The 14,027-nt window shown below is 41.5% G+C and overlaps 3 protein-coding genes across 3 annotated transcripts in view; 2 read left to right on the plus strand and 1 right to left on the minus strand.

Moving 5' to 3' along the window:
* The window catches only part of LOC124192376, a 35,012-nt gene extending 33,361 nt beyond the window's left edge, over positions 1-1,651 (minus strand). Inside the window, exons 1-3 of the mRNA XM_046585611.1 lie at positions 1,421-1,651; positions 1,138-1,253; positions 706-917 (exon numbers count right to left, since the gene is read on the minus strand). Coding sequence (XP_046441567.1) covers positions 706-738 — 33 coding nt within the window. The 5' untranslated portion in view covers positions 739-917; positions 1,138-1,253; positions 1,421-1,651. The remainder of the gene's footprint in view (positions 1-705; positions 918-1,137; positions 1,254-1,420) is intronic.
* Positions 1,652-6,534: 4,883 nt separating this feature from the next.
* Positions 6,535-10,682, plus strand: LOC124192221. The gene is made up of 16 exons (XM_046585422.1): positions 6,535-6,825; positions 6,921-7,040; positions 7,155-7,319; positions 7,436-7,518; positions 7,637-7,772; positions 7,845-7,954; positions 8,031-8,155; positions 8,232-8,413; positions 8,479-8,579; positions 8,697-8,888; positions 8,962-9,181; positions 9,278-9,484; positions 9,557-9,762; positions 9,838-9,952; positions 10,060-10,216; positions 10,287-10,682. The coding sequence occupies exons 1-16, from the start codon at positions 6,649-6,651 to the stop codon at positions 10,502-10,504; spliced, it is 2,514 nt and encodes an 837-aa protein (XP_046441378.1). The 5' UTR covers positions 6,535-6,648; the 3' UTR covers positions 10,505-10,682.
* Positions 10,683-11,285: 603 nt separating this feature from the next.
* On the plus strand, positions 11,286-13,416 carry LOC124192246 (serine protease easter-like). The gene is made up of 5 exons (XM_046585452.1): positions 11,286-11,935; positions 12,064-12,214; positions 12,404-12,603; positions 12,680-12,784; positions 12,955-13,416. Exons 1-5 carry the CDS (start codon positions 11,332-11,334, stop codon positions 13,320-13,322), a joined length of 1,428 nt encoding a protein of 475 aa, XP_046441408.1. The 5' UTR covers positions 11,286-11,331; the 3' UTR covers positions 13,323-13,416.
* The last annotated feature ends 611 nt before the right edge of the window (positions 13,417-14,027 follow it).

Here is a 14,027-nt window from a genome sequence, read left to right on the forward strand (position 1 = left end):
GGAACTTGTTCACGGCTCTATTTTATTTTATTTAGTCTTTCTCAAAAGGTAGAGATTCTGTACCTGTTGTCACAGAGAAAATATATAAAAAAAGAACCCAAACAAAACGAAAACATAAAAGATACTGTGGGCCGGGGGAATGTAGGATAGGGCAGCAGAGAGGAAGGGGGCAGAAAAAGGGAAATAAAGAAATTACACGAAAATGGTATTCCGAGTCGAAAATAATAATAAAACAAAATAAAACGTAGGCTAGCGTAACTGAAAATTCAAGGTTGTGCGTCTATATACTTCAACCATCACTGGCTTCTTAATTTTCAGAGCAAAATTAAGCAACCATGCAGAAAATAGCCTAAATGCACTGCAACTTGGGCTTTAAAAAAAAAACAGGAAAGAGCCGGTATGGAGGCAAGACCCTCTTGGTGGAAAAAAATTGTTCAAGTTGCAATTTGCTTCAAGTGTGTCAATCAAATATTTCTGAATATGATTGTTTACCCACATAAAAAATTGTGAGGTACAAAAACACGCCTGATCTGCAGTTGTTCTACACGTGAGCTATTTAATGAACGAACCCTGACTGAGAAAAACAAAACAGCAAGAGAAAACAGTTTCAGCCCATAGGAATAATCGTACTCCGTACTCAGCAACGATTTACAATAAACGCCACTCAATAGTCAGACAGGAAAGATAGAAATGATTTTGTCCTACCTTTAAGCCTGGGAAATACAGCCAGACATCCATAAGTGCTCCAGCCGTAGCCGGAAGAATAGTTGGATCCACCAGGAGGGATGGGTAAAAGGGAGTCCTCGTGAATACACCCACACTCGCATGGGCGTACACGAGGACTTTTAAAGGAAGGGGAATTGAAGAGATCCTTAACTCGGTCGACACTGGAAGTTTCTCCAATTAAACAGGATGCCCTAAATAAAAAAATTTCAACAATGAGTTACGAAAAAAATTTTGAGGAACAATCAATAACAAACAAAGAAAAGTTGAAACTGAGACAGTGGGTAAACCAAGGGTATACCCTAATTGTTAATAAACAGGAGAATTGAAGGTCCCCATGTACATTTATGCTATAACTAACATGGCAGGTCTAGGTCACATGCAGGTTAATAAAAGTAACGAAAATTATTTTACCTAAGCGATGATGGTGTGATTGTTGTTGATGACAGGTCATCAGTCAAATCATATGACTGGAGGTCCAGCACTTAAGCAAAACTTTGCTGATACGATGGCTGGCTCAGGCCTCAAATCTGCACAGAGGAAAAGGTTATACATGTAGTGAAAATAAACTGCCATGCACTGACAAGGGGATAAATAATGCTAGTCAACAAGTAACAATTCACAAACTTTGAACTAGTTTAACTCTTCTAGTTAAGCTACCATAGTCATCCCATTTTTAATCTGAGTATTGTATTACCTGACAAACAGCATGGGGTGGAGAGCATGGAAATCTGCGACACCAAAGTTCAAAGTTGGCATGACGATGACCACATTTTCTAATTTATTTTCGTACATCCACGTGTGATCAATCAATCAAAATCATATCAAAAGTGATTGTTACGTCTTTCTTTGAAATCTTAGTCTCCTTTTCCATGGACAACGAAAGTTCGACACTAATATCACAGCAGACGACACTAATATTCTAATTAGCAATGCTTTAAAACTTTAAGATATCGATTCGAATTTATTCAAAATCGAAGCTGAGGGAATAATCAAAGCCCTTCAATTATTAGGAAATATTTTTACACTGTAAATTGGGGTTTAGTCTAGTATAAAAGTTATGTCAGTATACAAATCCTCGTTAACATTGCTTTTGCTTTTCACAAAAAATGTAATAAACAAGGACATTTTTTGATTCCGTTGCGATTAATCGGAGTGGATTTGATGAAAAATTCTTTTGAGTCGTTGTGCGACGATGAGGAAAAAATGTTGATTTGCTTTTTCATGTGTTTGTCGGTCGACAGAAAGACATTCCGACAGTTCATAAAAAAAAATGTTTTTCCTTCTCTTAATGCTGTATCTATATACACCTCTGTGCCGATTATATAGCTGTACAGCAATTGTATATGAGAGAGCAGTAGAAGGTCACAGCCGTTGATCCCCAGTAGGTATTTTTTTACTACGTGGAAGGATACTTTAATTGAATCTTCAATTGCTCTTCCCTTTTAAATTTATATTTCCCTTCTAGAATTATTACTGTGTATAACTCGTTTGAGTGGTTTTCTAAAGTTGGTTTTCCAAAGAAGCGATCAAACACTCGAACCTATTTGTCTATTTTTGTGTTTGCTGCGTGGAGGGAAAAAAGAAAGTTCGCTCGTCATGCCAACGCGATAAGTACCTTGAGATCGCTCCAATGACTCGTCCCAAGTAGTATAGTACCGAACTCGGATGCAAATAAAATAAGAGCGAAAAATAAAAGTCCTAACAAGGGATGCCATATTTGTCGGAGCGGAACGTTTTTGTTTGCCAGCAGTTTCTGTCTTTCATTGTTTTGTTTTCAGACATTAAAACAAATAAAATACAGCTAAAGGTTGGATTTCAGCGAATGAAACAAACAGTTCACAACTTCATTGCTCACTGGCTTTCTCTTGAAACAACCCAACATCTGATAACATCTCTTATTCCAATTCGGAAATAGTAGTTAACGACTTTATACATACTTTCATCTGTGGTACCGTTTTTATTCGATGCGCACCAAAGTAATAAGCGTCAGCAGAAATTATTGGACTGCCATGACGGGCTCACTTTTTTTTGTTCTGGTATATACGTGTTTTTGGTGGCGTCACGCTGTTTTCTATTCCATCCGAAACCGTCGACTTATAGTATTAGCTCGCCAAATTCTATTTTCATGATCGATGTCTTGTCTCGGATCATTTGAACCAACAGTCTGCGCCGCCCTTATTTTTCCCCGTTCCGTTTCGTATGAGGAGACAGAAGAAAACGTTCACGAGCGATGATGACTTGACCGGAGAGAACGGAAAGTAGCCTCATCATCATCGTCAAATAAGAAAGAAAAACTAGGTGAGCTTTCACCCGTGCAAGTTCTCTACGACCGTTGAGAGCGGCTTTCGCGTTGCGATTCTATTCAATCTATAAGATGGACGTGCATGAGCGCTATCCACTTCACGGATTAACGCTGTCTAAACAAGATAACTGAATCAGAAGAAAGGAAACGTCCGTGAAATTCAACACGGCTCGCAATCTACACTTGATTGAATTCTCGTCATGTCTGAGCAACATTATTCGTGACCAAAAGCGTAGTCGCGGGTATTTCGGCTGAGGAATGCTCAAAGTCCTGTCCTTCTACTCACTCTTTTCGTGGTGACGGAATAACCAGGGGTCGGTTACCTTGTCTTTGGTTTTTTCTTTTGGTTTTGTCACGATAATTTCAGTCTCATTTTCTATACCAGAGGGTGTCGTGTCGGACACAACCGGACGTCAACCAAACTTCAACCAGTAATTTCTTGTTGTTTAATTTTCTTTTCTTTCCCTTAGTCCAGTGGTTTTAGCCTTTAGGTGATTGAACGCCGACACAATACGAAGATTCCGCAGCCATCTACCGAGAGAGTCCGTTAGTCTAGCCTGGATGGAATCTCGAATAACGCTTGCTGGCAGTTATAGCGAAGACTGAGCAGTAGGTTAACCTGAGATATACAGGGCTATATACTTTGGGCTAAACAGAACTACTCACTTCCCCGGCCGCTTGGCTTGTGATTTACCTATACACCTATTTTACCAGGCACTTAAATCTTCTGGAAAAATAAACACGAAATAGCCCCCGTGCCACGGGGAAAAAAAAATAAAGGCTTCCTCCTAAATCTGGACATGGGTCGTAAAAAGAAACTGAGAAGAAATATGTGTTCGTTTAAGTCATATAGGCCTGATACAAGCATCAGGCCATATAATATGAAAAGTTTCCCTTTAATGGTTTTATTTCTCATCTTGACTTTCGACCTGGCCCAGCTAAGTTGGACCGTATGGATAGTACCGCTATAGCTAGACGGACACAACAAACAAGTCGAAAAGCTTTGAAAAAGGAGACTGCCCCCTTTCAATTGATTAGATCTTTCTGTTCGCCATCTCCACACTGACCAAGACCGGGTGGGCCCACTCTTTGCGATACGGCCAGTTTAGTATATGCTATCTCCTTTTTTTTTTCTTTTTGTCTGTGTATAGTTAATAGCTTTCAGACGGAGACTGGATACCTCTGCATATCCAAATAGACAACAAACGACCGCATCGAGCGTTTCTTTCTTTTCAGTTTCAATTTTCATCAGTCATCCCATTCAGAACGACGAGCCGAAAATTGAAAAGGCGCATTTCGATATCTACTATTATTATTCTTTTTCTTTTTTTTTCACAACGGGCTTTAACTGAATTATAATACAGGCTATAGGTCGAGGCGACCATCTTGCTATAAACTACTATTCCTTACGATGGTACTAATAACATGAAAAATGTGGCATTACGCCAACCCTCATCGGCGCAGCGCAGAGCGCCGTCTTCAACGATTTTCTTATTCTTTTCTTTTTTCTCTCGTTAAAGAATCTCTCGTAAACTGAGAGCAAAATACGAACGCATAAATACATTCTCGAGTCTCGAACTGAACTGAACCGGCTTTTGTCCGGAGGTTGATGCAATCACGCCGTCAACCACGAAAAGAGAAGAGACAGTCTCGGGTTTTCCTTAAATCGAAAAAAAGGCTATTTACTCGAAGGGTGGATATGTAGTACTATAGAGGCGGTGAGAACGGCGGAGAGGGGTGGTTGACTTTTTGCTATTGTATTGTTGTTGTTGCAACACAAAGAGCGTCGAATCAAGCGGAAAGTGGAGGATTGAAAAACGACGAGCCGGAACAAAACGGCTTCAGAAGATTGGCGTCTGCTGGCTTATATGCAAGAGATTTCAACGAAATCGGCAGAGCTTATATGCTCTGTTGAATGAACCCAGTCGACGAGTCGAGCCGACGGTATATAAATGCATGCCTAGCTTTATTCACATCGTTTCGAAATTATTGCGCATGCTATGATGTGAAATGCTCCGTCTGTTCGATTGTAGTTGGGAAATGAGTGAAATCGGTCAAACTCCGTGCGTCCAACCAGGGAAATATTTAATTTACCGTGTTCTGTACCTATAGGCGGATAACTTTTATATATTTAGGGCTAGTTTTGATAAATTTTCAGCCTGGTTAACTGAAATAACACGGCCCTTTACGTTAGGGGAATATACATAATTGGATAGCTTTGTTTGAATAACCCGTCCTTGACAGCCAAGGTTTCTCTGCGTCAACAGCAGACTTCCAAGGGTTCTCCTCTTCAAATCTAATTTAATGTAGTGGCAGTGGCACAAAAGCAAAGGGCAGCAGCAGCAGCACGTATTCCACAGCGCCTTATGTTATAAGTGGGTCAACAAAAATTCTATCGCATCCCTACGGACCGGCGACGCATAGCACGCTTCACGCGTCGATAAATTTCAAAGGAAGTAGCAATTAATTATTTTCATATTCGGTGTCCTTTTTTTCGGGGTCGGGTTCGGATTCTAGGAAGTGTTTCTTTTGGCTGTTGGAGATGTCATTTCGTGTCCGTAGCACTTCAGATTTCCTGTGTTTGAGGACAACCATTGAAAGTTTCGTTATGTAAAGAAAAGAAATATTGTTCTTTAGAAATTTAATAAAACTGCCATTGTCATGAGGTCTAATTAAATCTCCATGGACTATTCACAAAAAAAGTAGTGAGCAAATTTTCAGATTGAGCAGTAAATCTAAAATATTATGCTGGGACCTCTCCTGTTTATTTTGTTTGATTGGGAAGAGTGGAAATGACATGGGCCCTGGTTGCGGGAATGTAAAGTCAAACAAATCTCACTTTTGAGTATAATTGAAAACGACCACGTGAAAATGACATGAATGTAAATTCTACAAGTAGACAAGCTGTCCGGGACATTTGCCAGTTTCTCGATACTGAATGCTGAGATATCCTCCATAAATCATATGATTTTCCAAAAAAATTTGAATCGCATATGCATAAAAGGCGTGCCAAGAAGCATGTTGCAGTCAAATGTATACCGTATACAACGTTTAATCTTTATACAAAAAATATTTATTGCTATGCAAATTTATACGATAACGAATGGAAAAATAATTCGCATCGTTAATTTGCTTTACCTCTCTCCTAACGGAAAAGTTCCAATCGGCTAGAAAAGAAAGTGATGAGAAAAGTTGCCGTACGTCCTTGATCAGTAATACATTATGTATAGACAATTGCTATAGTGCAGGGATTTAATTAAAGGAAAGCGGATTGACTATTGCATTTGTTATGTTGATTAATCAACGTTAACAATATAGTAAGTGTGTGGTAGCCGGCATTACGCTTTCATTCTATTCTTTGCCACCGTAAATTGATCGACTAATCTGAAGGTTTTCGTGTTTCTTATATACAAAAGAGACAGTCGTCTGTATACTGTGCTGTGTGTGTCCGTGAATTGGGTGATTGCGCGCAGCTGCCAAAAACTAGCGCCGATCAATACTGGCTGGGGTTTTCGTTTGTCGTCTTCGCCGTCACCGCACACAGTTTGGCGGTCAAGTTGGGCCAGTAAAGTACCAAGTTCACGTCTCCGCCCGCCGATCCGTTCCGTTTCTTCCTTTAAATGGAACTGCATAAGCCATTGTTTTTCTTGATCGAGGTTTTATTTTGTCTGATTGCCTTGGCGAGAGCTGATATCAATCGAACGGGTTGCAATCGCACTGTCGAGGCAGGCGACGTCCTAGCCAATCCGTTGCTGACGGGTTTTAATAAAGGACGGCCCTACAATTGTTGGTTTCTCGTAAGTTCCATTTATCCATTTGCAATTAGAATTCTTTTTTCGTGTCTATTGGCGGTTTATTTGAATTATCATTTAAATGACTGTACTTTTAAAAGGTGAAACCGCGTGCCAATAGTGCGCCGAAAGACGTCGCTCTGGTCATCGTCCTCAAGTTCCAGCGTTTTCAATGGGGTCAACTAGTCAATGCCACCACCTGCATCGGGGGAAACCTACAGGTACAGTCTCTTTTTGAATGTCTTTTATATATTGTACCCGGTAGCAAAACGTCTTATATTATTATTGTGCCTTGACTGCCGTGCGCCAACGATGCTGCTGTAATATACGGACAGATTTACGACGGGCCGACGGCACTGCACGATTCGGGCAATCCCGGGTTCTACTGCGGCGAGATCGAACGGAGCCGATTATTCATCTCGGAGAACAACATGGTGAAATTGCATTTCTTCGCCGAGAGTTACGACGATCGATACCAATTTGCCGTTTACACACGCCAGGTTAGTCATGTCTCCAATCAAGGTCGATAACGTATATAATGGCTCATCGGGAGTGGCATCATTTGTTCACTGATGCGCGTCTCTCTTCGTCTCGTTAATGAATATATCAATTATAGGAGCAACAGCAACAACTCGTCGAACGATACGGCCACCATCCTCCTCTCTATCCCCACCGCCGTGGACAACCCATGACGCCAGGGTGTGTACATTCTATATCCTATATTGATTTTCAATCATCTGAAATAGTTCCGCCGGGTTAACTATTACCTTTTAACATATCTGTGACATTCCATTCTGGGATTGATTGGGGAAGTTAGTTCCTTGTCCTGCGATCGGGAATTCACGGATTGTCGTCTGCAGACGTGCTTTGTCCAATCACCCAACTTTCCCGGTGTCTACCCTCGGAATCGTCGTTGTCTCTATCACGTGAGCACCAGGCAGCCGTTTATCAAGGTAAATCACGTCCGCTTGATTATATATAACCACCCCCCAAAAAATGCTAACGAGGAAAGTATGTCGTTGTAGCTTTTCACTGAAGACGGAGAGTTCAACGTTGACGGCCAAAGATGCGACAATTACATCATGTGCCCCCTCCGACCTATTGGCGAAGAAACTTGCCCTCACGATTTTATCAGGTCTGATCATCTCCGACCGTAATCTTTCGCTCATCTCCAACTTAATCCCGTTTTTTTTTGTTTCTAATCTCGATAGAGTCTACGATGGCAATAGCGAATCTGCCGTTGTAATTGGCACGTTTTGCGGGATCGGTCGCTTTCCGTTTTCCATCGTCGGCACGGGGACCGATCTTTTGCTGGAATTCGTTTCTTCGGCAGCGGGTATCGATCCAAAACAAAAAGATCTCCTCTCGCAAAAGAAATATGTTTAAATATAACAACTACGTTTGTGAATTAGGACCTTTATTGAACACGGGTTTCCACTTCAATGTGGACAGCTGGCCCGGTAATGTAGGCAGCGTATTCAATCAGCATATGGTTCACCAGCCCGCAGAGAAGTCGAGCAATGATTCAAAATCTAATCCGGTTTGCAGCTACATTCTGACTAGCGCATCGTTGGAAAGTAGCGGCGATTCAGAGGTCAGTTCTTGTCATCTAATTTGGAAATGACGTTTAAATTTCATTGTAAAATTTTAATCTAACAGGGTCTTTTTCTTTCGCCGATGCACTGGTACCTGCCCAATACCGTTTGCACTTACTTGATCACAGGCAAACCGGAGCAGATCGTTCGTGTTTATTTTCCGACGTAAATAGATGCCTTTTTATCTAATCATTTGTTTTATAAACACCCTACAAGGGTAGCAAACAGGCCATATGCAGCGCAATAATACTCAAATGCTGTTTATTTTCCTTTGGTTTATAGATTTCGCATTAGCAAACCAGATGCGCCAATCAGACAGCCGACGGGCGACTGCAGCGAATCGTTGACCATCTACGACGGAAGTGAAGCTAATCCGGCTCGGATCATTAAAACGTTTTGCGACACTTTTTCGAAACCGCTGGAACGTAAGGATTTTCTGTCGACGGGGAATGCTCTATTCCTCCGATTCCACAGGTAAATCTCTCCTACGAAAGTAAAAGATAAATTTATTTGATTATTTTTTTAAATTTAATATCATGGAGATTAGTCGGGTTGGGTCGTACAGCGGTTCGTCAATCAACTTCTGGGCCCACTACGATTTTTTCAACAACAGCCAACCGGAGGGGATCAAAACCGCCGATACCGATTGTGACGTCATCTACGATCCGACCACTCGGACTTCGGGCCAGTGGATTTCCCCGTACAACACTTTATTGTACAAACGCTCGGCAGACTCGGCGGACCTCAAGTGCCGCTATAATTTCCAGGTGAGAATGCCGGCTCCATCTGTCAGAACTTTTCAAAAGTGTTTCGCTTTTGCTGTTACGCAATTTGAATTTCTCTACGCTGATTCATTTATACAGGGTAATCGACGCAGCTCCAGTCGAGTCATGTTAACTCTTTACAGCGTCAATATGAAGTCGGTCACACATCCTTGCGCGGATCGACTGATTTTCCGCGATTTCAAAAACGATCTGACAATTCTCGACGTCAACGCCAACCGGCTCAAAGCCACTGGAAATTACACAAGTACCAGAGGCAAGGGCTATCTCTGTCAACTGCAGTTTCAGGTAGTATTTAACACCATACCGTAATGAAGACATTCAAATGTAATTATACCTATGGTACATTTTATTTGCAAGATGGGAAATGTCTCTTTACCCGCCCGAGTACTTTCATCGACGCCCAATTTGTTGGCCGCTCTCCACATCGATGCGCTACGTTCCACTTCACTTTATTTCAAATCCAGCTCGCCCGTGTTCAACGGCCGATACGATTTCATTCACCCATTGTATATTTGCGGATCTCCCCGCCCTAATGTCACAGTCGACGGCGTCATTAACTTACCGTAAGTGACTGATAAGCGCACGATATCAAAAACATTTTACCGAATTCTGTTGAATAATATTGTTAATCGAAATAGGCAATACTTTGAAGATGAAGATAAGGTCAGTCCGCTGATTTGCGCGTGGGATTTTGTCATTCAACGGGAAAGCAAAAGAATTGCCGGAAATGAAACTGCTGCATTAACATTAAACGTAAGAATATAATTAACTTGCGTGTGAATTAGTCAGTGATCACCAAGTGATCCAACGTATTCATCATATATGTTTTAAAACATACTTTATACGAATTTGTGAAATAGATTGAAGTTTCCGGTTTGCTCAACCTGACACGAGTGCAGAAGATTTCGCAATGTGGCGATCCCAACGGCAACTCGGTTGAAGTGACTGTGCCCGGAAATGAAACGCCGCTTCTTCTGCTATGTACTAAACCTGAAAGGCACAACGACTTCTATAAAGGTATCTTCCTACAGATTTAAAATTAAAATTTTGTTGATACAAGAAGTGATAACTCGATGCTCAAACACAGGAATCCGATTGAGAGAAGGGTTCGACGATCTCGACATCATGAAAGAAACTCACTACCAACCTGATGTCAATTACGACTACATCAAGTCTCCTGGATTCAGTACTTCTCTATCTCTTTTCCCTACTAAACTACCGCACCATAAAGCCGTGGTCATCGTGAAGCTGAACAACTTAAAGACGAGCTACGGAGTCCGCATCTCATGGTCTGCTCTGCACTGACGTGTAAAGCCTTTTTCGCGTACTACAGTCACAAGCTATTATCTATTACTAATCAAAACTTTGAGAACATATTTCGTATTATTTACACATTTAACGTAGAACACTGCGCTCACTCATTTGAAATTAAGACATCTAAAATACATTGTGTTAAAATGTTGGCTTTGTGTTGCTCCAACGCCAAAAAAAATTCATGTGACTTTGCTTATGTATCGTATTTTTTGTTATGAAAATCAACTCGGGTAATAAGGTTGGGTTATGTCCCGGGTGAAGGGCCGGGTCGTTTAGCCATAGCCTAGCGTATGAACATCTGACTACTAGATGACGCCACCGCTCTTAGTAGGACCGTGAACACCGTGAACACTTCAAAAATCGTGTTTCTATCAAATAATAGTTAAAGGAAAGACAATTTGGCTTTCATTGGCTATGATTAAGAAAAATCAAAACACGATCACGAACGTCCGCCTAATAAGACTTTGATGAACCAATCTGCTGGAAACTGCATATTGTTTCATAAGCGATAATGCATAATGCATACGAGGTTGTGGCGGCAATGTGACGCGCATGTTCATTAAAAATCGCCTTCTTGTTTTGTTTGCTTCATGATTACGGATGTTTTGACCAATTTTATTTTTGCTGCTGCAAGATATGTATGGTAATGGCTTATTAAACTCACTTCCGGTTGGCGAAATGGTATACTAGAATCTCAATGAAGCTGGACGACGTCTTTCTCATCTGATATTGTGGAAATTAAAGTATAGATAATCGCAACACGGAAGAAAATGGGTAGTTGTTTGTCACCACTCGAATGACACGGTCGAAAGTCAACGATGCGTCTTCTAGACTTCCCTTTTTGGTTAATTTTTATTGCCCGTGTTAGTCACCAAGCAATCCCATCTTATTACGGATCCTGGTCCTCCCAATGGAGTGTTCGGGGTGAACGTTGTGACGTTCACTTTGGCGTTCAGTCCGACATTCCAATATTAGCTCTAGAATCATTTTTCGACCTGAACCACAGCACAGTTCTGAGTCCACAAGGTCTTCTAAGTGGCCACTGCGACGAACTACCTCAATGTCCAGCGTGGAAAACTATTGAACGGAATCCTTCACGATGGACGCAGCCTATACTGCGTAAACTACGGTGCGGAAAATCCAAAAATCGAATCATGTTGTACTGCTGCCCGGAAGTTAAAATGGCTGATGACACGACACGCATAGTTTTCCCAGACGAATTACCACCTGAGGAGAATACAGAAAACTTAGCAATTCCGTACAATCAGCACCCAAATCGTCATCTCCTCCCCGGCTTGAATCGGAGCGACTGTTTGTCTCAACCGTTGGAAATGCCGTCCACGCGAATCATGGGCGGAAAGAAGGCCCATCTTGGACAATATCCTATGGTTGTCCGGCTGGCCTACAAACCCATTGACCGAGGTAGCGGGACGTATAATGTCCAGTAGCACACAGTAGATTATACACACATCCTATATTCTATAGTTATACACATTCGACATGCAGTGATGCTTGTGTGTAATTTTCACTTTCTCCACAAAAACGAACAGAACAAGAAAGAAAAGAAGACTTGAACCAGTCTCGGGACCTTGATGACGACGGTTTCTCCCAGCAAATTGATTTCCGGTGCGGAGGCGTCCTCCTGAACGACCGCTACGTACTGACAGCTGCTCACTGCCTGCGGGATACCACCCATCGAATGTAAGTCGAGTTTTATCTCCTCAGTTTTATTATTCATTTATACTTCCCCATGCTTCGAAGCTCAAAGGGCTAAACACAAGGACAAATTAAATTTTTCTAAAAACATTTTTTAAAAAAGGTGAAGATAAAATAAAGACTATTTAGATAGCATGTAACTATGTCTCGGCTATAATTTTTATTAATTTAAAGATACATGGTACGATTGGGAGAGCTCGATGAACGTTCCAATCCGGACTGCGAACCGACCTTTGCAGAACATGTTATGTCGTGTGCGGATAAAGTTCTCGACATCCCCGTCATCGAATCCATCGTTCACGAGAAATTTGATGTTCCGTATCGCCAGAACGACATTGCCCTTTTAAGGCTAAACACATCGATCAAGCCGACTGGTATATCTTTATTCATTCTATTGCTTATTCGTTCATATTCGACCATTTGTCCGCTGACATTTCAATTCGACTATAGATTGGATACGACCAATTTGCTTGCCGTTTGATTGGCGGCCGTTACGTCACTCACCGATCTCCGCGGACGATCCAGTTCTGGTTGGATGGGGTCGCGATGATTCATGTACTAATTAAATTTTCCTTTTTTTATTTATTTTTACATTCGAATAATTTAATGATAAATCATGAACTCATTAATAAGTCAAGTGATGTCAAGTCTTGCGCGTTAATGAGTAATTAACATTTATCTCGCGTATACCATGCGAATTTTTTATTTTACATTTCTATACACAGTTCAGTCTTCTGAAACGTTGCAACAAGTACGTCTGAACTGGTACAACACGTCCGAGTGCCGTTCAGTCTACGGCAACGCCTATCCCAAATCCATCTCCATCTGCGAGTCATCCCAATTTTGTTTGGGCGGCGGTGAAGAAAGTGGACGCCGTGCTGATGCGTGTCAGGGTGACTCTGGCGGACCGGTTTTGTTGACTGACACGTCGTCGGTCAGCAACAGACTTGCTGGGGGCAACCATCAAAGAGAGAAAGTCTATGCGGTCGGTATCATTTCCTTCGGTCCGTGGATGTGCGGCAATTCATATCCGTCGGTCTATACTTCGATTCCCGCATATCTCAACTGGATTTTGGATAACATCGCTCCATGAAATCCTCGTATAAATTACCCAATCTCAATTATTATCTCACATTACCCATTTCAGTTGTTATGTAACAGTGCTGGAATAACCAAATGTAAGTCAATTTTAAGCAAGTCTTTTCTTTAATTTTTTTAAGTGAGAAATTTCAAACACACAAAGAATGAATACAGGCGCAACACAAGACAAAATCTAGTTCACGGAAATATTCCCTTCGAAATCGATTCTGGTATGCGTGACATTCCGGAACAGGGAAAAAAAAAAGAAGTTTGGGACATCCGGTTATGCTGATGAAAAACCGGTACCATCAAAAGATTTATCTTTGATTTTTTGTGACAGGGCTGTTGTTTTGAATGTACCGCTATAAATAGCACTATATAGTAAGGTATACATAGTGTGCCCATACAAACTGAAATGTGATGAGAGAAAAAAGGGCCTATACAAATACAATATCTACAGAAAATGTCGATAGCACTAGCTGTTGGCCCATATGACGTCACTAACCGAGTTAAGAGAAGCACGAACAACCCGGAGTGGCTTTTATTCAATCCTCTCGTCGCTGCTGCAGCTCAACTTTGTTACTTCGATATTATACCAACTAGACCTTCTTCATTCCACCTAGCTAGCTGGCGCGCTGGCCAGCAGTCCTTCAAGCCTTCGTTTTCTACCCCCCAAACGAATTATTTATGAGCTGCTTCCGTGCCAAACGTCCCCATC

Source organism: Daphnia pulex, chromosome 4 (assembly GCF_021134715.1).
Source record: "Daphnia pulex isolate KAP4 chromosome 4, ASM2113471v1".
Classification (NCBI taxonomy): Eukaryota; Metazoa; Arthropoda; class Branchiopoda; order Diplostraca; family Daphniidae; genus Daphnia; species Daphnia pulex.

Excerpts from the sequence above, each read along its gene's own strand:
- LOC124192221 (XM_046585422.1), top strand. The coding sequence starts at position 6,649 with ATGGAACTGCATAAGCCATTGTTTTTCTTGATCGAGGTTTTATTTTGT. Across the intron at positions 8,156-8,231 it reads ATTCGTTTCTTCGGCAGCGG|GACCTTTATTGAACACGGGT; the intron begins GTATCGATCCAA and ends TTTGTGAATTAG. Across the intron at positions 10,217-10,286 it reads GCACAACGACTTCTATAAAG|GAATCCGATTGAGAGAAGGG; the intron begins GTATCTTCCTAC and ends GCTCAAACACAG.
- LOC124192246 (XM_046585452.1), top strand. The coding sequence starts at position 11,332 with ATGCGTCTTCTAGACTTCCCTTTTTGGTTAATTTTTATTGCCCGTGTT. Across the intron at positions 12,215-12,403 it reads CGGGATACCACCCATCGAAT|ATACATGGTACGATTGGGAG; the intron begins GTAAGTCGAGTT and ends ATTAATTTAAAG. Across the intron at positions 12,604-12,679 it reads CACATCGATCAAGCCGACTG|ATTGGATACGACCAATTTGC; the intron begins GTATATCTTTAT and ends ATTCGACTATAG.